Below are 23,847 nucleotides of genomic sequence, written 5' to 3' on the forward strand. Positions count from 1 at the left end.
TGATGGCTGTCTTCATGGTTAGCAGACCATTAGATGTTTTCTAAAAGCTATAAGCTGGAATTTGAAATGTGACATCTCATTTTAGATGTTGGCAACAAATTACAATTTAACACTGGGGGGCCAAGACTGTAAACAAATCACGCCTCTGAACCACATGAGACCTTCTAAGTCTATAATCTCTAGGCTCTGCTCTAAGGTTATCACTCCTTCTACTTGTAAATCTTTGGTCATTTCATTTGTTCATTCATTCATTTATTCATTTACTTATTTCTTGTGCTTTATAAGACATGGGCACTGGCCTAAGGAAGTCCAAATATAAAGGCTCAGTTCACATATCATTTTCTCATATGAGGTTACATGCTCTGTTAACAGTCTGTATTTTTATACTTTAGAACACTTATCACAGTAATAATATAACCATTACTGTAATTATTAGTGAACCCCTACCACCCCTGCATAATACTATAAATTCCATGAAGGCCCTGAGAGTGTCTGTCTGTTATACCAGTACGTGCTGGCCAGCAAACAGTGGGCAATATCCAGATGGAGGTTTCAAGCGATCCGATGCCTTCATTCATTGAAGGTTCAAGGATAAAATGGAGCAATCCCTGTGGTGGGCAGCCTGGCAATTCATTTTAAAAATCTTAAAGGGACATTTCCTCTGAGTGGCCACAATTCCAGAAATTTATACTAAGAAGACAATTCACTAGATGAGCAAACTTTTATGTCCAAGGCTATGCATTATAGCCTGTTTACAACAGTTAAAAGCTAGACACAAATGTCCAGCTACCAAATTGAATCATTTGACAATCATGTTTAAAGGAAAGGTGGTTTAAGAAAATAAACTGTTACAATGAAAAAATTCAAGATATGAAAATGTAAAATTCTATCACGCTATGACCACAACTGTGCTTAAAAACCACATAAACTCCCAAATCTACATCCCAATAAAAGAATGGAAGAACTTAATTATCATGTTCAAGTAGTAAAACAATAGATGATTTCCCCCTTTCATCTATTCTTTGTCTAGCACAACCATCTGGGTATTCTCGGGGAAAAAAGTCATTATATTAACACAGTGAGTCCAGGAGCAATAACTCTCCCTTAAGGGATACAAACTTCTACCCTGAACAAAATGGCATTTCATCAATCTCTCACTCATCTTGTAATGACAAGTTTATTGCACCTTAATACTGGGCCTAGTTTCCCAGCCCAAGCAGACACCTAAGAGTAGATTTAATTGAACAGAAGTATTTGAGATACCATCTTTAACTGCATGAAAAATACAAACCATAACACTCCAAACCCCTGCCCTGCATGGCACCAGAGGGTAAAAACCAGGAAACCATTTTGTCTCAGCTTTTTAAGAGTTGGCTCTATACACTTCTGCTCTGTATAGAAATGTAGTAGTGAAGAAAACGTGTTATCAAGTTAGGGTCAAAACAAGGAATGAGGCCTTATCAAGAAGATCCTTTATTTATATACACAAATAAAATGTTGCTCCAAATTTCTACAAATCTCAAATGTATTGGAAAGCGGTTTACTTAGCAGTTATGGTGTGAGGGAGACTAGAAGCTCCATATTAAACATTATGTATGTTATGTAGTTATGGTTATAACTACTGGTTATATGAATAGAAGATACTCAAGTGGCAGAAATGTAAAATCTGGTTTTAATTTGTTAGGCTACCTTTTACCAGTACTGCAAGAGACTATAATTTCTATAAAACTCAGGAAGAAAGGCATATACTGACAGGAAGAAATTCTACACTTGATTATGTTAACTGGTGGATCCAAAAGTAAAGGATATAGATTTGTGAGAGTGAAATAAACTCAAGGATTATAATAAAATTAAAACTGAACTGCAAAATGAGCCAAACACAAGTCTGCGGAATCCATTTGTAAATGCCACAAACTAAGGATCAATTCTGGTTTGTTACAGGAGACCTGAAACATCATGGCACCTGGTTAATTAGTTCTTTATTCACAAAATACATAGTAAAATCAGGATTACTCACGTGATATCCCTTCGTTGATAGCAGCCCTGAAGCAGGCAGGCGATCAGGTCACTGATAAACTCTACATCATCTCTGTGAAGAGCTGCTTCTAACTCCTAAGAGGTAAGAGAGAGAAATTGAGAGATCAAACATAGAGATTCCTTAAAATCTACCTGTCCCTCCCCTCCTGCTACCCACACTATTGACATCACCCTCTAAGCCACTATACGGTCAGAGCAGCCAAACTGCTTGCCATGGATGAACTCTGCCTTTCTTCCCATAGTTACTGCTAGAAGAGCAATGAGTTCAACTTTTTGTTTTTCCATGGAATTTATTTCTCCCATTGCTCCACTACCAAGGTCCACTCCTTTTTTTCTGCATGTGAGAACACACATATCTCTTTTTATAAGTCCGTGCTAGCTAACATAATTTCAAAGACCTTAACTTCTACAAATATGCTGCAATGCCTTCTACTTTAATAAGAGGAGAATAGGGGCGCCTGGGTGGCGCAGTCGGTTAAGCGTCCGACTTCAGCCAGGTCACGATCTCCCGGTCTGTGAGTTCGAGCCCCGCGTCAGGCTCTGGGCTGATGGCTCGGAGCCTGGAGCCTGTTTCCGATTCTGTGTCTCCCTCTCTCTCTGCCCCTCCCCCGTTCATGCTCTGTCTCTCTCTGTCCCAAAAATAAATAAAAAACGTTGAAAAAAAAAATTAAAAAAAAAAAAATAAGAGGAGAATAAAGGGGCAAATACATAATTAAAAAGTATTAGTCATTCACTTAACAGTTTTAACAGGTACACCATCTGCAACTGCTTTAAAGAACCACTAATTTATTGAAAAGAAAAAGCACTGGTAATGAGCAATGTAGCGATTCTTATTTTGAGGACTGATGACAGGAGATTGCTAGAACTGAGATTAATCTTACATCATCTGGAGAGAAGTGAGGTAATGTCTATGTTAATGGTCTAATCCAAGGTGAGATATATTTTCCTTCCTTGGGATTCAAGCAGATAATGCCAAATAGTTAGCTGGTCTTAGTACACTATTCTGACCAAAGATTGGTTGAGAGGAGCTATTTGGACAAAAAGTGACAGTGGGAAATTTTAGGAGATCCTATTTCTCTTTTCAATCTCCCATAATAAACCAGTATTTTCTAAGATGGTGGAATTTCCTCTAAGTCATCAACTCCTGGGACACAAAGTTTGCTAGCACTGTTTCAACCAGGATGATGTCTTCTGCATGCAGGCCATCTCCCAAGGGTCTGCCAAGCTTATGGTTTGACTGCTTATTGTATTGACCAGATCTATAACCACAGAAAAACCAAACTTTGAAGGCTCATATTAATGGCTCTGAAAACCTGAGTTGTGCATAAGAAGCAATTTCTGGCCTTAACACCAATTACAGGGCAGTGCATACTTAACAGGGTAGTCTGCTTCTACTGTAAAAACAGTAAAGTTTTTGTGACAATTATAATTGTAATAAAATAATTTAAAAAAATGATTTTGTAAGTTAACTGCTCCATTTATTATTTTTTAAAATTCTCAAGTTGGTAATCACTTGTAAAACTTTCATAAAACAAAAAACTGCTAAGCATATTAACCGACACAAATAAGCAAAACAGAAACTACCCTGAGGTGGTTCACTTGAAAAGGTTCATCTGCCCTATACTGCGTTGAAAGCCTAGGTGAATGAGACTCAAAATTCAAAGACAAGGCTGAGGCTTGCAAACATTTTGCTTGCTTTAATTACAAACTTGGGAATTATAACACATCTACAGTAATGGTTCTTATTCTTATATTAGTTTATTAATTCCTGTTTGCAGAGTTCTTTTCTACATTCTAGAGATTATCCAGAAAAACATGAAACTTTACCAATCAGAGATAACAAAGATCTGAAATATAATTAGCCAGAATTCATTCACTCCACTAATATCTACTGGGCACCCACCCTATGTAAGATAATATAGTACTTCCTAAGCACTGGGGAGTTTAGAGAGATAAGAATACAAAAAAGGTAGACATACCAACTAATTAGCACTATTAGGTACAGAAAAGGTGCTATAGGTGCTATGGGAATTGAGAAGAAAAGGATTACTTCTGGCTGCAGGAAGCCTGAGAGATTGCATCAAGACGGTGGCACCTGAGATGGGAAAACTGTGGCTGTGTGACAATGTGGGGGGAGTGCAGGGCATAACCAGGTGTAGGGAACAACGGGAGCAAGGACACCAAGAGGATACTGGCTTCAGTTTAACTGTTCTCTAGATCATATGAGGGGAGTAATGTGAGCTAAGATTGATAGCTGATACTGAATACTGAGCTAATGAGTTTGGCTTTTCTTTGGAAGACAAAGAAGACTCACTACAGTTATTTTTATTGAGAGGGCACAGCTGCTGTGTATTTAAGATGAATTCTAGCGGTGGAGGGTGGGAGGTGAGGTTAAACACAAACATAAGCCTGGGGAGAAAGATTCTGAAGGACTTCCCAAACAAGAGAAATAGCAGCAATGAGGAAACACGAACTCAAGATCTGACAGAAGTAAATGTGATGCAAAACAAGGGAAGATTTGAATGGTTCATATTTTATGCTTGGTCACTGGGCAACACTCCGAAGCAAACTGCAATTATAACAGAAGCTGAACCCTTGAAGCAAAAAATCCCAGGCCATCTCGTTTGATAGAGAAGTCAGAATTACTGAATGGTAGAGCTGGAGGGTCAATTATAGATCGTATTATTTCAACTCCCCCAATGTCAGGATAAATAAACTAGGTAGGCCCAGGAAGGTTAACTGACTCCTCCTGTTGTACTCAGCAAAAAGTGCCAGAACTCAGTGAAACCCAGACCACCCCACCCAGGCTCTTCCCACAGAGTAAACTGCTTCCTACTGGCCCATGCTCTCTATCCTAGAAAGGCTGATGGCTGTAACAGCAACAATAACCCACTTCCATCACTCCCAACCAAGCCCTCACATGTACCATTCCCCTAAGAAGAAAGAAATCCCTATCTGCTCCCCCTTCTGCCAAGGACTGTATGTCCTTCACATGAAAAACTTTTATCTATTAAAATCTTCCTAGTCAAGTTTCACTTTGCTGGTTCCTCCAGTAACTCCTTCAACACGATGTGTGTTCACATATTGTTATACGCTCCTGTTGAGGTGCTGTCCTCCTCATCAGTGTACTAAATTAAATTAAATAGCACAATGTGATTCTTGACTAAAGGTGCTATAGTCAGTACTAACTGATGCTTCTTAGTGTTTTTAAAGAACAGAAGTACCAAATTAAATGGAGGTCTGGCAGGATTCCTAGAAGCCACAGGATATATGTGGATGAATTTTATTCAGTAGTAAATAATTCAAAACATTAATTTTATAGGAGTCCTACTACAGAGAAAAATGTAAAATCTGCATTAATTTTTAAGCTGAGACTACAAAAAAAAAAATCATTCATACAGGAACAGTTAAAGCTATGAATTCCGTTTCTTTTTCATCTCCTGCTTCCCACCAACAGACATTCCCCTCTGGCTTAGGTGGAAACGCTGGACAAGAATGTTTCCCTTTCTTTCAGGGTAACTTTCATTAGACCCAAGTTCTAGTTGTCCAGTTTATACCTAATGATATTGTCCTCTGAAGAGGCAACAATAAAATATAGCAATAGAGTCACTGAATGACCTTTCTGTTCCTTAATATTAACATAACAGTGTTAGTTTTACTCATCTACATAAGGTGCTTATGGAAAAGGAACATTCTTGTTTTCTTCTGTGGCCCTACCTATAACATTAGCACAGAAATTAGCAAATAGTAGGTGGTCATCAAATTAACTTTAAAAAGTTTATATACATAGGGGCTCCTGGGTGGCTCAGTCAGTTAAACATCCAACTTTGGCTCAGGTCATGGTCTCATAGCTCATGGATTTGAGCCCTGAGTCGGGCCCTGTGGTGACAGCTCAGAGCCTAGAGCCTGCTTCAGACTGTGTCTCCCTCTCTCTATGCCCCTTTCCAGCTCATACTCTATCTCAAAAATAAATAAACATCAAAAAATTTTTCAAATAAAATTTTTTTAAGTTATAATTTTCATTCACCTACTATATGCCAGATAATAGAGACACAAAAATGAATGAAGTCCCGATATATTTATAGATGGATGGATGGATGGATGGATGGACAGATGGATGGATGGATGGATGGAAGGGAGGGAAGGCTAAAATGTAAGCCAGAATGGAAAATCTTATCTATCTATCTATCTATCTATCTATCTATCTATCTATCTACCTATCGTTGTGTTCAGTGCTGTCTCCCCCAGCAACCAGAAACAGTAGAAATTCAAATATTTTCTTGACTGAATTTCATTTACCTACTATATGCCAGGTAATAGAGATACAAGAGTGAATGAGGTCCTAATATGTTTATGGATGAATGGATGAATGGATGAGTGGAAGGATGAATGGATGGATGGATGGAAGGGAGGGAATGAGGGAAGGCTAAAATGTAAGCCAGAATGGAAAATTTTATCTATCTATCTATCTATCATCTATCTGTCATTGTGTTCAGTACTGTCTCCCCCAGCAAACAGAAAACAGTAGAAATTCAAATGTTTTCTTGACTGAATGATAGCACAGAATTATGGGGACAATGTAACAAATGCTACATTAAATATACAAAGTGATAAGGGAAAATGGAGAAGACTAGAGAAACTGAGGAGTGTAGAGTAAGACTTTGTCAAAGAGGTAAGATTCGCACAGAGCCCTGAAGGGAAGACTCTTACCTGGCAAATGCACAGTAAGGAAGAGCATGCGAAAGCTGATGTCATGTGTAGAAAGTACCAAGGACCCTCCTCAAAGTGGAGAGGGCAATTAGAGAACCATAGATAGGACAGGCCTATTCCTTGAGGACCTTCTCTGAAAACCATGAAAACCACATTAAAGAATGTAGATTTTACTTCTATATGCAATCAAGTCTGAAGTAGAGTGAAATCATCAGATCTGTATCTCAGAAAAACAGTTCTGAGAGCAGGGTGCAGAATGACTGTGAGTGGTACCAGAGGTAAGGACCATGGAGGCAAGTGTCAGCATCACCTGGAAGGGTGCAGGAAGTAGGGCACCTAGGAGCCACTATGGACTTACAGAATCCAGAATGTGCATTTTAACAAGAGCCCCATGATTCATATGCATATATAGTTTGGGAAGTGCTATTCTGGAAGATAAAAGGTCGGAGTCTGTGATAAATAAAACAGCAGCTGTGGGAATAAAGAAGGGGAGGATTTGAGAACACGTGGAAGATGAATAAATCTGATTTAAAAAACAAAAGGCATAATTACCAAAAGAAATGAAATAATGCCATAGACCAAAAATGCTCTAAAACATATAAGAAAGCTCAAAATTCAACTTCTGACATAAGGACTGAATTAAATCCTTATAATGTAACCCCAAACATAGTCAAATGATTAATCTCAAGCTAAAGCCCCTTGTTTATCTAAAAGCCCTAGCATGAATGTATGATTATAATCAAACCATGCAGATAAAATGTGGTTATCAATATCTGTGGAATTTACAGTTCTGCCTCTAACTCTGAAGCCTGTTGAAAGGACTGAAGAATGAAATGTAATTCAGATATCCAGGCAAACCACTCAATAATCTCCTCTAAATACAAGATTAGTGGTGACTGGTGGGAAGAGTGGGTTATTTGGTCCCTATAGAAGAATCTCATTTCTACCAATAGATCTATTTAGAATATGAACAAAACATGAAATTTCTGGTTAAAGTGTTCTACAAACACTATCAACTGCCAATATCCTTTTATCACTATTTCCAGAGAGTCATCAAGTAGAATTACAGACAAATTAGAGTGAAACAAGATGTTCAATGACAAAATAAAAGCTAAGACCTACAAAGGTTACGGGAGATATGGCCAAAAGATAAGATGTCCTTAAACCTACATTCCACTTACATGTAGATTATGAATTTTCAAGTCTGAAATTACTAACATCTTGTTAATCTGTGTTAGTTAGCAAAAATCAAAATTAGTCAAGTTATAATTAGTAAGTGTAAGAACTGTTTATCTTAAAATACACACCCAATAGTTGGATTATTAATTTGTATAACAAATCTATATTTTCTTCAATAAATCTAAGGTAACTTTTTATTCCCCATCTGCATTATTAAAAATTCCCATAGGTGCTAGGAGGCAGAAGATTGGATGGGAGAGCAGCATCGATATTGATGATCTAATTCTGATAGAGGTGATTTTCAGATGATATCACTTATAAATGAATAAAATGAAACATTCCTAGATCAATGATGAGAGTGCCATGAATCAAGAACAATGATTAATAAAATCTGTGAATCTGAAATTTACAAAAGAAAAAGAAGGAAAGACAAAATGGTTTCACTGTATTTTCTGCCTGCTTCAATAACCAGGCTTCACTGGTGATTCAACCATAGTGTTCGTAACATCATCAGCAGAAACTGAGACCCAGCATCCTTATTTTAATTCAAAAATAAAAAAATGAAATGCTCTTGTTCAATACTCAACTATGATGGACAGGCTAAAGGGGACTGGTAAAAACTTCTCCCCAGCGAACCTAGGTTTGTTTTTTCCAGCACAACCATGACCTAATGAGGGAGCAACTAAGGAAAGTGGTTACATAGAAAGGTAGAATATCAGGGATTTGGATCCGCTCTTCCAAGGAGAAGTGAGCAGACTTGAACTGTCCCTCAAATGACACAAGTATTGAGAGGAATTCTGTTATTTACAAATAAAATTCAACCCCTCTCCCTTGTCCACCATTCTACCCATAGAATATAGTAAACTTGTAAATCAGTAAGAAAATGGGTCTCAAAATATAAAATTGCTTTTCACATGTATATCTATTTGCTTCATAAATCAGTAGCTATCTAGATAACCCACCAAAAAAGTATGCAGGGCCATGGTAACTTGTAAGGTGACAAAGTTATCAGTAAACTTTTCCCCTCTAGCTCAGCAGAACTTAAAATGCAGAATCAGTAAAGATTAGAATGAAGAATAGGTGATAAACCTTCTGGAGAGCAAAGATTCCCCCCCCACCCCACTTTCCCCTTAGTTACTGTTAACCCCAGTAGTTGGGATCAAATGGATAAACCAAGGACACTATATATAGGCCTCAGTTTTCACCCTGTGGTGGAAATAAAGATTAAGAATGTTATAGGAAGACAGCAAAGAAGAAAGGTAATTTCAATCCTCCTGAACATAAGAACTGGCTCATCAATTTAAAAATGTGCACGTTAATGGGTATGGTGTCACATTTGCAGGAAGAAATGGTTCTGGAACTCTGTTTCACAACATTGCGAATATACTTAACACTACTGAATTGTGCACTTAAAAATGGTTAAGAAACCAAATTGTGTATTATGCTTCTTACCACAATTTAGACAAAAAATTGCCCACCACCAAGGGTTTTGTAATGATTAAATGAGGCAATGCTTATAAAAGCCAGCGGAGCCTGGCACACACAGTAAATATTCTATAACATGTTAATATTACAATTATGTCATCTTCCTTACAATGAAAGTGTGTGGAAAAAGGCAAAGACTGAAGAGCTAGAAAGTGGCCTTTTCAAAATTCAGAGGTTTCTGGACAATAGAAATTAAAATCCTTTTAATACATGGCCTACCGTGTTCATAAGCCAATAAAAGCCAACAGTTCTCTAAGGAACTATTTGGAAACCCAGGTTATTCAAAGCTTTACTACTTAGGCCTTCAAACCCAGAGCTTAAGTCTTAGAGTAAGGCAATAAGGAATACACTTCTAAAATCCCCCCTATCTCCCCCCCCCCCATTTTCTCTCCTCCCCTTTTGTATTTCCTTTTCACTGTGGGCACTGAGCTGTGAGCACAGAAATCTGAACTTTGCCAAGATGCTCTGGGACAGAAGAGGCAGGGGTGGGTAGGTGGGGGTGGGGGAGCAGTAAACTCACCAATCAGCCTAGAGAAGGGAGACCCATCCCTACTGCTCCTCTGCAGCTTCAGAGAGTAGCTGGAGGGAGTAACAGGATTTGCCCTCTTTGCAGCTGGCGTCACAGCTCATTAGGGACAAGTCTGTTTAACGTCTTTCCACCTCCTCCACCCTCAAGAACAAGCAGGGGCTGCTGGGAAAAGAACTCAGGACTGAGCAAGGGGAAAGGCTTCGAATGCTGATTGGCAATGGGAGAGAAATAGGGCCTTTAACATATGTTGTGGAAAAATGTTTATTTACAATTCATTACTTTAAAAAGTCCTGCCTGCCTGCCTGACTACAGACAGTCAAACGACACAGGAAGAATATCACCAATTCCTTTAATGGACAACAACCACCCACTCAACACCTTTTCTTAAATAATATTACAGGTAACTTTTTATTGTTTGACATACTTCTCATCTCTCGAAATTTTCTTTAATCTTTTGCTAAAGAAAAGAAGGTGGTAAAGAGAGATAAACTTTCTTTTCTTCAACTTCCAAGTAAAGGATCAAGATCATAGATCTGTACTACTGCCATTCAGGTACAATAATTTGAGTTTACTTAAGAAGGGAAAAAAGGTCTAAAGATAAAATAATCATACATACTGTATTTGATTTTAGAAGGTTTACAAATCTTCCTAATTTGCACAAGGACCAACTGAAATGCAGTGTCTCCGAAGAAGATGGGGGTTTCTGTATAGGACCCAGAACTGTGCTTACACAAAGGAGATGCAAAGCAGGGCTTCCTGAAGGACTATCCCAGCTGCTTTCCAAGAGAGAATGCCTGGAGTGTGAGCTTAGAATACATGAAGAAATAAGCACACTAGCCTCCAGAAGGCACCCCTGACTTTGGCAGCTGATGCTTTCTAACTTGGTATAAATTAATTTAATCCCAAAGGCCTGCCCCATGCCAATTTAGACTGTAAAGTATAAATCAGCTCGAGTGGGTATAATGGTGAGGGACCTGAAACTGGCTATTATAACACTTTCAGTTGGCCAAGTGGTTTATCCCAGGAGTCCCCAAAGGCCAGCAGGTCTGTATCGCTGCTTTGCTGCAACCATACCATTCCTCTCAACCATCCATGAAACAGCTGTGTCACTGGCTATGCTGCTGGGTAACAGAAAGGAAACCAAAAAAGCTTCTCCCCTCAAATGACTGCTACCCTAAAATATGAGGGTAACTGGAAAATACTAATTATACCAATAAATATGGAAATTTAGAAGAATATGATTTTCTGAAAAGGCATAAATTATCAAAACTGGCTCTAGCAGTTAAAAAAAAAAAAGGCTCAGAAGTTTCATAGATATTCTCCCATAAGGAAATGCCCATGATTATTATATAAACAATTTCTGAGCACTGAAAAACTTGGAAAGCTCCTCAATAAGTTCTATGAGGCTAGAGTACTGGACATAGTATACTGTATAGCCATGCAGACAAGAGATCTGGAAAAGCAAGTTCTTGAAAGACCATATACAACCTCAGACACAAGGTCAAGTAGTCTAGACTTCACCACTTGGAACAAGGCTTTCCAACTAGGGTACGTGTGTTCCTGGGGCTCCAGTGTGTGGTCAGAATATGGGAAACCATCTGTTTAAAATGGCACAGCTTCTAGAGAGTCAGTCTTATTTTTATTTTTTTGTTTGTTTTCACTGTTTTACTTGTTGTTGAGAAGATATTTTTAACTTAAACATCTGCATGAATTGAAGACAGGAGACTTCATCAGAGAATTTGTTTGGAGCCACTTGCGGCTATAGATCTAGGCCTATAAAGTTACACTGCTTCATTCCCTGTCACTAGAAGCTCACTACTGGATTAGTTGGAAGTTATTTTAGGTATTTAGGGGAGCCACTAAAGAACAGGGAAAAAAAAGAATAATCAAAAGAGAAAGGCTAAAATCTGGATGTGGTTTGCAGGACGCATTGTTAGAGAGATTACAGGGTAAGAAGATTTCTGTCCTAGTCCAGGGAAGAAGTGATAGGGCCAATATGAGAAAGAGGATAGTGGAAATACACAGGATGAGATGAAAGGAGAGGATTTCAGAAGCACAATTAGTAAGACTTTGCAACTAACTGTATGTGGATAAGAAAAGGGCAAAGAAATTTTAGGTAACAATTTCTAATCCTCCCCCACCCCTGAAAAAATATTATGGTATTTTAAATTGGTAAACAGAAATTAAGGATGATTAAAGTTGAAAGGTGAATGGGAAGAAGGGGGCAGCGGGAAGAAACAACAAAGACTTGATATTCAAAATAAGGTCCTAGAAGTTTTAAAGTGGGAAACAATGTAATGTCCTAAATGCTGTTTTTCATATTTGACAGTGTCCTTGTGTCCTATGTGAGAGTGGCAAAAATGTACATACACATTTAAAATTTAAAACTTTAGGGGCGCCTGGATGGTTTGGTCGGTTAAGCGTCCGACTTTGGCTCAGGTCATGATCTCACGGTCCGTGAGTTCGAGCCCCGCGTCGGGCTCTGTGCTGACAGCTCAGAGCCTGGAGCCTGTTTCGGATTCTGTGTCTCCCTCTCTCTCTGCTCCTCACCTGTTCATGCTCTGTCTCTCTCTGTCCCAAAAATGAATAAACGTTAAAAAAAATAAATAAATAAATAAAAAATAAAATAAAATAAAATAAAATAAAATAAAATAAAATAAAATAAAATTTGAAACTTTAGTGTGTGAAGGGAGGTAGGGCTCCCTTTGAATCAATTTGATCAGTTCAATTTGATACAGTTCAACGTATTTTGGGCATGTGCCAGTGGGATACCATAAAGTGAAAAGGCATCCCTAGCATCTGAAGACACAGTATGTGCCAGGCTCTGTGTTAAGCGCTGGGGATGCAAAGAGAAAAATAGTAACCCTACCTTCGGGGCACCTGGGTGGCTCAGTTGGTTAAGCTTCCAATTCTTGATATGGGCTCAGGTCATGATCCCCATATTGGGCTTGGTGATGGCAGACGGAACCTGCATGGGATTCTCTCTCTCTCTGCCCCTTCCCTGCTGGTGGCGTGTGCGCTTCCTCTCTCTCTCTCAAAATAAATAAAATGTATTTAAAAAAAAAAGAACCCTACCTTCATGTAGCATAAGATCTAGAACTGGGGAGCTGAGGGGCAGGAAAAAAATAAGTAATTTCCATTCAATGTGATGACTGCTACAGCAGAGTGCTGTGGAGATAAGCAAGCAAAATGCTGCTATGGAGATTAATTAGCATAGGCTGAAAGATGAGCAAGATGCAACCAGTTCACACAAGGGTAGTAGGAACAGTAAGGGTCTCGATAAAATTTAGGTTACCACTAAAAATGAAAACTAAATATGACCGGTGTCAAAACCCCTGGTACTGCCCAGTGCCTCCACAGAGTAAGTGTCACAGAATGTTCAGAGAAAACTGAAAGAAATTAGCCACTGAGAACAACTAATCTAAAAGATGAATGTGTGTGGTGCCTGGATGGTTCAGTTGGTTGAGCGCCCGACTCTTGGTTTCGGCCCAGGTCATGATCTCATGGTTTGCGGGATTAAGCCCCACACTGGGCTCTGTGCTGACAGCATGGAGCTTGCTTGGAATTCTCTCTCTCTTCCCTTTCCCCACTTGCACTTGATTTTTCTCTCACCTTCTCTCAAAATAAATAAATAAACTTAAAAAAATAAAAATAAAAAGATGAATGTGCAAGTGCAGAAATGCCTGAAATACAATCAAGAAATCTGGAAAGGCAGGACAAACTAGAAATGACCAGGGTGTGATTATAACTAAGAAAACAGTACTGAAATCTTGTTGGGGGGTGGAGAGGTTACAACCAAAAGGGGATATGCTATTTATAATGGGAAAGATGTCCCAAGGTAAAGAATTTGGCAGTGTTTAACAAGCTCGATGCTGAGGGAGAGGTACTGATGATACTTGGTTATGGGGCAGGAATATTTCACCAGGCCCGTAAGAAATTATCCCCTCAAGACTAATCCATTCTCTTTTGATTCTGAGATGCTTTTTTTTTTTTTAATGTTTATTTATTTCTGAGAGAGAGGGAGGAAGGGAGGGAGAGCGAGCGAGCAGGGGAGGGGCAGAGAGAGGGAGACAAAGAATCTGAAGGAGGCTCCAGGCTCTGAGCTGTCAGCACAGAGCCTGACGTGGGGCTTGAACTCACGAACCTCAAGATCATGACCTGAGCTAAAGTTGGATGCTCAACCAAATGAGCCACCCAGGTGCCCCTCTGAGATCCTTGATTAGCATTTCCAAGTGGATCTTGGTATTAGGAAGGTGGTGTGTGTTGAATGGCAGGTGTGAATACGACAATGGAAAAGATACCTATCCAATTTTAAAGAAACAAAATGTCATTCTGCAACTGAGTCTACTGAAATTGTTTTTACCTAGAAGTAAAGCTGGCAAACAGACAGGATTCTGCTGGGCTGAGGCAAAGGTTTCTCAGCAAAATTCTCTCTTATAAAAGAGATTTACCTTGATTGTATACATTTGCCAAGTTTCTTCTATTAAAAGATACTCACTCATTTTACTTTTGGGTAACAGAAATTAGGAAAGAGACACTGGCCTGAAACAACCTCAATCAATGCTAATTTTGGATCTTACAGAGGTCATTTGATTGAATTTATTTTATAAGGAGGTAAAAAACCCTTACAATGACTCAGTAACTGCTCTGGGGGTGGGAGCTAAACTTCAGGTGTTAAATGTCATTATAAAAATCACTTTAAATAGAAATATATGTGTTTATGTTATAATGATAATGAATATACACCTACAGAGCAAGTGAAAAACCAAACTATCCTACTATTGAATGAATAAATACATGTGGCTAGGGATAAAATTTTCAGAAAACATATCAAGAACTGATTCAGAAACTTAAGATAGAAGCAAGGCTGGAGTACTTTTGAGTTCTTCAAAAGTGGTCCAACAATGATGAAGAAGTTATTTCTAGAAATAAAAATGGAAAAAGCATTTATTTCTAAATTTAAAAACTGAAATGTTCATGTAAAATTCCCAAAATAAAGATTCCAAATAGAACTTTGACTATTTCGTATGTGTTATTACAAGTTTTATATACTATGTAAGTCAATACTCCCAAAGTTTTATTGAATCATCTCATTGGGAAATGGGGCATTGCCTAAATTGAAACTTCTATGGCAACTTACACATGTTAATACTACTACAAAAATGACTGAACAAGAATCGTAACTCATACTCTTTCCACTGTATCAAAGAGAATAACATCTCTCATAAAGGAAGAGACCATAAAAATCTGGAAAGGGGAACAGGCACGGAAAACAATATTTTACAATGACCCTATTTCTAATAAAACATAGCCTAACTGATTCATTATATTATATTACGTATTCAACTTCCAAACAGATAAGAATCACTACCTATACCCCATGATATTACCCATCCTCCAAAAAGTACCCCATTACAACCAATTATTTTTTATTTACTTTTTATTTTTTTTAATGTTTTATTACTTATTTCTGAGAGAGAGAGAGGCAGAGCATGAACAGGGAGGGGCCGAGAGAGAGAGACACACACACACAGAATCCGAAGCAGCTCCAGGCTCTGAACTGTCAGCACAGAGCCCGATGCGGGGCTTGAATTCACGAAGTGCGAGATCATGACCTGAGCTGAAGTCAGATGCTCAACTCACTGAGCCACCCAGGTGCCCCTACACCAATTATTAATACATATCCTTCTGGTTCTCTGGGCTCCAATCTAGAAGGAATCTTTATAATTTCCAGATCGATCCTCCCTATTTATGTTTTTCCTTTCATCTGCCCTCATTCTCCACATAACTGCTGTTTTGTATTTGATCAAGTTGAATAATAAAGCAAACAATCCAATGTTTTCCAATTGGGTTTTATCAACATCTGTAGTGGGGAATGTCAACTTTATGGCAGGAAGGAGTTGAAAGGTAACAAGAAAAAACTGGTAAAGGTCCTTGAATATTAGGTAGAAGACTCTGGATTTGATTAAAGAATTTGATACAAACAGCTTGAAGGACAGAGGAAGAATATAAGTAGATTATGGATACAAGAAAAAAAAAAAAAAAAGGACAAAACCAAGAAATAGGGTTACCAAGTGGTTCTAACAAAAATATTAGATACTTTGCAGAATATTACAAATTCTGATGGCATTTAAATGGAGATGAAACTGGCATCTCTAGGACAGGCCAGAACATCAAAAAAGAAAATAAAAAAGTGTTGGAAAGCACTGGAAAGACATTTATTCCTCAAAAGTGTAATGAGCCTAAAGTACATGTGGTCACTACCAAAATTAACCAAAATTAGGCATTGTAAGTAAAAAGGAATCACAGAGCAAAGATACTCTGTCAAATCTCTCCTTTTCAAGTACGTGCAGCAGTTAACCAACTGCAATACACTCACTTGTCTGACAACTTAAGAATTGGGAAAATTTTTTTAAATCATGTAGATACCTTTTAAAACTTATTACTAGCCAAGAAATTTCATCAGCTGGCCATAAGCAATGAAGCTCCTGATTATTTGCCTCAAACCAATTAAACAGTAGTTCATTTTGGATGAAACTGTTCACTAAAATGATTGAACCTCAAGGGATGGTAAAAAGAATCTTTGTGTAAAATATTATCACCAATATTAGTGGTGCAAATCAATCTTCATTCCCAACATTCTACTGTAACCAAGTCAAAAGTAATCAACAGCGTCATCACACCGGATCTAAAACAGAAGTATGTTGGGGTGCCTGGGTGGCTCAGTCGGTTAATTATCCGACTTCAGCTCAGGTCATGATCTTGCAGTTCATGGGTTTGAGCCCCATGTCAGGCTCCGTGTTGACAGCTCAGAGCCTGGAGCCTGCTTCAGATTCTGTGTCTCCCTCTCTCTCTGCTCCTCCCCTGCTCATGCTCACTCTTGCTCTCTCTCAAAAATAAATAAACATTTTTTTAATAAAAAAATAAAAAAGAAGTATGTAAACTACTTGATTATTTCTTCCCATCTTTTTTAAAGTTTATTTTGAGAGAGAGAGAGAGGGAGGGAGAGAGAGAGAGAGAGAGAGAGAGAGACAGAGTGCGCGCGTGTGCACACAACCAGGGGAGGGGCAGTGGCAAGGACAGAAAGAATCCCAAGTAGGCTCCACCACACCACTAGCCCAGAGCCCGATGAGGGCTCAAACCCACAAACCATGAGATCATGACTTGACCCGAGATCAAGAGTTCAGATGCTTAACCCAAAGAGCCAGCCGGGTGCCCCTGATTATTTTCTCCGTCTTAAAACTTTCATCTCTTGGCTTCACAACACTCACCTCACTAGTATTCCTTTTCGATCTTCTTTGCTGGTTTCCGCCCTTTCTTCTCATACTCTAAAGATTGGTGAATACCTCTCGGGCTGTGTTTGAACCTCCTCTCTTTGTTATCCTTTTGGCCTACACCCATTTTGATGAGTTCATCCAACCATGACTTTAAATATCATCCATTATGCTAGTCAATCACTCTCTCTCATTTATACCTTCATACCCCATCCTCAGATTTCAAAGTTGGCTTATCCAACTGGGTACCTGTAACGAACTGTACCACTGGGAGTCAAACAGGCATAACAAACTAAACATAACCAAAACTGAATTTTTTATTTGACCTCCTTAAACCTGCTTCCACTCGGACATTTTCAACCTCAGTAAATGGAATCTTCCTACAGTTGTTCCAGCAGTAAACTTTGAGTCATCCCTGATTCTTCTCTTTTTCCTCTCATTTCACATTCAACAAATCAGGTTTAGAAACTGATCTCTCATCTCACTAGCATCTTCTCCACTACCCACTGTCTAAGCATCAACTATTTAATAACCTATAAGTGCAACTCCTGGCTTCTTTCCTTATGTGTTCCTATAATAGCCAGTGAACCTACAAAACTTAAGTCAGAACATGTCACTTCTGTGCAAATATCTTCTTCAGAATAAAATGCTAAGTTTATATTATGGCCTTCATGACCTTACCTAGTAATACCTTCCTGCTGACCCTCTATCATTTCAGTGCTACTCTCATTCTTGTTCACTCCCCTCAGCATAGCAGCCTCTTACCTTCCTCTTAGATCCTCAGAATGCTCCTGCCCCAGACCTTTGCGCTTGCTCTTCCTGTGGCTGTTAAGACCACAACCCCTAGTATCTGCATGGTTTGCCCTCTTAGTTCCTGAACATCATTCTCTAGTTCATTTACTATGCTTTATTTTTGTAATTCACTTTTCACCTATTATATGCATTTATATTCTTTCTTCCACTGCAATTATGTAAATCTCTTGCAGAACTACTCTGTGCCCATTTCCCCAAAATTGTCCCTGCCCACAGTACTTAGAAATATTTTTGAAAGAAGTTAGGCAGTATCCATCAGCCAAGATTCTAACCTTAAGATTATAACCCAATAAAAGAAGCCCTAAATCCCAGCTATTACAAGGGATAATAATTAAAGGTATGAATATTGAGAAGCATGTTATGAAAATAAAGCATCTGAAATGTTTTATGACTCTCTGAAGTTTGATCTGAAGTCACTAAACAATTACCTAGTCTGTGAAAACTATTTACTCCAAAAATTAAATCTGTAGGTATTCACTAACACAGCAAATACATGTGTTGGTTTCAGGAAAAATTAACCTCACTTATGGGTTTAAGACACAAGGTATACAGAAGCACTTCTTGGGGTCTTAGTAGTGTTGGGGAGCGCTGGATACTGAATGAGAGCTCTATTTTAAGTTAACTATTAACTCCATGGATTCTTCCCCATCTCCACTGCCACTGCGTTAATACAGACAGGCTGTGCACTGTCAGTTCTCTCCTGAACTTCCAGTCTCCCACTTCCAACATAGACTGATCTACTCTGCTGCCATATTAAATTGGCTCCAATTGTTGTCACATCACTTGTTTAGAAGCCTCCAAGGATTCCTCACAACTCACCAAATTGAGCATATGCACTCAAACTATTAAGCTTATCATTCAAAGCCATTTAGAAAAGACCTCAATGTACCTTTTCAATATTCTCCCATTAAGCTAGAGATCTTGTGGAGAACTAAATGGTAAGTGTTCCAGAACACTTCTCACTTACCAGATAGATCTAGAAGCTACTTGAAAGCTGTATTACATAAAGAAATATTTCAGGCAGTTAAGCACAAAGCCATCCATTCCCTGCTGCTAAATAAATACGTTATTTTTCAGAAATGACAGGCACTTCCCAATCTTTACTCTTGTCGTCTCTTGCATGTTAGAATAATTGTCCTTCATTCACTACCACCCTATCCAATCACAGGGGACAAACATGGCAAACATCTGGAAGAAAAGTTGCTTTTCTGCACACTCTGGCGCATAGAGGATCACCTGTGAGAAAGTCTGGTCTCAGTTATAAGTCGGCCTGGGTCCCTAACAGATTTCTGCTAATTGTAGACTGCTAATTGCCTTCACCTGGACAAACTGGTCTACTGATAATGAATGCGACCATAGTCTTGTACCTAGGACTTTCAAGAGAGAGAGGCTGAGTCTCTTAAATGACAGTAACTTAAAACAAGAGCCTTAACCTAAGAAAGAAAGTATGGAAGTATGGGAGGAGGTGAGGCATATAGGATGTATGCTATACTTATTTTTCTGCCTCAGACACCCATCAGCTATGATTGCTTGAAAAAGGAAAGGGGACTGAAAAATACTGTCTCAAGAGAGAATATTTAAAAGATGAGCAAGTAAATAATGTTTTTTTCAAAAACTCAACATTATTTTAAGAGATTGGTGAGAATCAAAACTAATGTCAGCAACTTATCTGGCAAGAGAAGTTGCTTTGAAGAAAAGAATAAACTCTGCACCAACATAGAAAACAAGAACTTAACTCACTCATGCAAGATTAACTAAGACCTGCATAAAAACAATTTTCTGCTTCTGCAGAGGAGTAACAAGGGGTACCAGCACAGCAGCTGTTACTGGAACCACGGGGGAACACCCATCCTGGTACTCAGTGTTTCTTTGATGTTTGGAATTAGGGAAGCAACAAACAGGTCTCCAGAATGTGGCAAAAGGCCAGCTAAGACTAAACCAAACCTGTCAACCACATCCTACTAGCTTTTATGGAGACGGAAGACCAATAACACCAGAAGAGACCTAGAAATGAAATACTAGGCAGGAATATTTGGTGCAAATGTGAGAGGCTTTCTCCCCAAAATGAAGTTAGAGTTTACGGAGAAAAACATGGGATATGAAATACAGGTGTAGCAATGCATACAGTGTTTAAGATGGTTGATTTAACTACCAGGCCATAGATTAACATACTAAGAGTGATGGCATATGACTAGAGACAAGAGACGCTCCATAAAATAAATGTAAAGACTGTCTCCGTCCAGACTTGTTAACCTAAAGCTTGCAAGTTAAATGAAAGGGGGCAAAAGAACTCACTGTGCAAGAAGGTGAACCTCCAAAATCAAAACACCTGATTGGGGAATACACGAATCATGCATGAACAACCTTTAACTCCATCTCAAGGGTCCAAAACGAGGGAAGAAACATCAGAGGAGATTCTAAGTTACAAGTGTAAACAGGTCAGTGTCATAAATGAGGGGGTACTGAGGACACTAGACTGCCTTCTGTGCTGGAGGAAGAAGGAGTGTCTAAAAAATAATGAATCTATAAAATACATGCATGCTGACATAAGTGACTTTAGAAATGAGTGGGATCTGTAAGATTTAAAAGGCAAAAGACACTTTACAAAAGCACTGTATTCTAGTTGATAAAACTATTTCTCATGAGGATATGGGTTAACAATTCTTACATTGCTATACAATAATATACTAGAACTGAATAATTAAACAAATGAATGGCAAATGGTGGTTGCCAAGATTCTCATTGTTGGAGTGGGAATTTACAAATAAGCAAGGGGAAGAGACAAGGATGATCCCTGGAGTAATAGCTTAGACTTAGAGACTTTAGTGTGAACTAATGTTTAATGTTACTACAGAGATGGTCACATACAGATATATTTATACATACTTGTATTTACACAGGTGAGTATATACACATGTATCTTCTTACTCTGTCAGCTGAGAGGGCCAAGGGCAAAAATAATCCAGTAGCAAAGAGCATATCCAGCATTCAAATCTTGGTGTTTTTTTAAATTTTAGTGTTTATCTCATTTTTGATAGGGAGAAACAGAGCATGAGTGGGGGAGGGGCAGAGAGAGAGAGGGAAACACAGAATCTGAAGCAGGCTCCATCCAGCCTCTGAGCTGTCAGCACAGAGCCTGACGTGGGCTCTTTTTTTTTTTTTTTTTTTTTTTGAAATGTAATTCAACGCTACCTAGACGGATAAAACGTGCGCACAAGAAGAGTTCTTATTTCTTTGAAACCCAAGCTGACTGCTTTGCAAAGTCTTCGTGGTGGGTCAGTTGGAAATGTGACATACGAGCATTCTGCACACAGATTGGGTCCCTATGCCTTGAAGTGCTCACTCGACTCGAGAAGAATCTGAAACTGGAAATCAAAAGCCGATGCATCTGCGCTATGATGGACATGCCAAACAAGACTTCAGTGGCATCCCCACCAGGGCTCCCATTGAAAGCAGGGGTCCTGAGTCTTATGACAAAATATTGGAGAACTCGTGTTTAAAGCAAAACGGAATGCTCAAGCCACATATGTGGCACTTTTGAGGATTCCCCACTTCGGCAGTTTCAATAAACCATCTGACTGCTTGACCCTGGAGGCAGCGGTGAAGGATCATCTCCTGGGAACCCCGGCAGGGGTCAAGTGATTTGGGCAAGAGTTTCCGCCAGAAGCCCCGTGAAGTGGGGCTCACACGGACTGTGAGATCATGAACTGAGCCGAAGTCAGATGCTTCACCGACTGAGCCACCCAGGCACCCCCAAATCTTGGTTTCTAATATTCATTATCCAACAAAAGAAATCAGAGCTCCTTGGAGAAAACAGATTTTAAGACAGGGGTAGGAAATATACACAATGAGCCTGGTGCATCTTTTGGTATCTGAAAGTAATAAAGTACTCTAAACCAAACCAAATCAACCAATGGAAAGAGCTCCCACTGGTCACAGCCGAACAATTTGAATAGCAAATTACTGGATCACAATAAGTAGAAAAATACATAAAATATATAAAAGTATAAAACAAAATATGCATTCAAACTAATAATAAATGTTAAAAATAATAAATGAGTCAAATAAAAACCTATACTGCTAGGACATAATTTGTGGTTTAACGGAGTATAACATGGAGGAGGAAAAGTAATTCCCTTCTGTTCTCCCTCCTCTATCCCCACTTTAGTATTCTAGAGGGTTGAATTAAAAAAGACAAATGAGCAATCCCTATAAAAATAACACCAGCATTCTTCAGAGCTAGAACAAACAATTCTAAATTTTGTATAGAACTAGAAAAAACTCCAAGTAGCCAAAGTAATGTTGAAATAGAAAACCAAAGCTGGAGGCATCATAATTCTGGACTTCGAGCTGTATTACAAAGCTGTAATCACCAAGACAGTATGGTACTAGCACAAAAACAGACAATAGAACAGAATAGAGAACCCAGAAATGGACTCAAAACATATGGCCAACAATTCTTTGACAAAGCGTGAAAGAATATCCAATGGAAAAAAGACAGTCTCTTCAGCAAAGGTGTTGGGAAAACTGGACAGCAACATGCAGAAGAATGAACCTGGACCAAAGACTTTCTTATGCCATACATAAAAATAAACTCAAAATGGATGAAAAACCTGTATGTAAGACACAAAGCCATCAAAATCCTAGAGGAGAAAGCAGGCAACAACCTCTTTGACCTTGGCCGCAGCAACTTCTTACTTGACATGTCTCCAGAGACAAGGGAAACAAAAAGCAAAAATTAACTATTGGGACCTCATCAAGATAAAGCTTCTGCACAGTGAAGGCAACAATCAGCAAAACTAAAAGGCAACCGATGAAGTGGGAGAAGATATTTGCAAATTACATACTGGATAAAGGGTTAGCATCCAAAATCTATAAAGAACTTATCAAACTCAACCCCCCAAAAACAGATAATCCAGTGAAGAAATGGGCAAAAATCATAATAGACACTTTTCCAAAGAAGACATCCAGATGGCTAACAGACACATGAAAAGATGCTCAACATCACTCTTCATCAGGGAAATACAAGTCAAAATCACAGTGACATACCACCTCACATCTGTCAGACTGGCCAAAACTAACAACTCAGGCAACAAAGATGTTGGCAAAGATGTGGAGAAAGGAACCCTTTAGCACTGTTGGTGGGAATGCAAACTGGTACAGCCACTCTGGAAAACACTATGGAGCTTCCTCAAAAAGTTAAAAATAGAACTATCCAACGACCCAGCAATTGCACTACTAGGTATTTATCCAAGGGATACAGGTGTGCTGTTTTGAAGAGTCACACGCACCCCAATGTTTACAGCAGCACTATTGACAATAGCCAAAGTATGGAAAGAGCCCAAATGTCCATCGATGGAAAAACGGATAAAGAAGATGTGGTATATATAAACAATGGAGTATTACTCGGCAATCAAGAAGAATGAAATCTTGCCATTTACAACAACGTGGATGGAACTAGAGGGTATTATGCTACGTGAAATAAGTCAGTCATAGAAAGACAAATATATGACTTCACTCATGTATAAAATTTAAGGTACAAAACAGACAAACACAAGGGAAGGGAAGCAAAACTAATATAAAAACAGGGGGCTGTTAAAACATAAGAGACTCTTAAATATAGAGAACAAACTAAGGGTTGCTGGAGGGATTGCAGGTGGGGGGATGGGCTAAATGGGTAAGGGCCATTAAGGAAGACACTTATTGGGAGGAGCACTGGGTGTTATACATAGGGGATGAATCACTGGAATCTACTCCTGAAAACTTTATTGCACTATATGCTAACTAAATTGGATATAAATTAAAAATAAAATAACATAT

The 23,847-nt window shown here is 38.7% G+C and overlaps 1 protein-coding gene across 4 annotated transcripts in view; it reads right to left on the reverse strand.

The window, feature by feature from the left end:
* The window catches only part of LOC122224063 (cat eye syndrome critical region protein 2), a 180,271-nt gene that overhangs the window by 79,452 nt on the left and 76,972 nt on the right, over positions 1–23,847 (reverse strand). For all 4 annotated transcript variants that reach the window (XM_042945408.1, XM_042945409.1, XM_042945407.1 and 1 more), the window contains exon 2: positions 2,018–2,112. In XM_042945408.1, coding sequence (XP_042801342.1) covers positions 2,018–2,112 — 95 coding nt within the window. The remainder of the gene's footprint in view (positions 1–2,017; positions 2,113–23,847) is intronic.

The sequence above is a fragment of the Panthera leo genome, chromosome B4, assembly GCF_018350215.1.
Source record: "Panthera leo isolate Ple1 chromosome B4, P.leo_Ple1_pat1.1, whole genome shotgun sequence".
NCBI lineage: Eukaryota > Metazoa > Chordata > Mammalia > Carnivora > Felidae > Panthera > Panthera leo.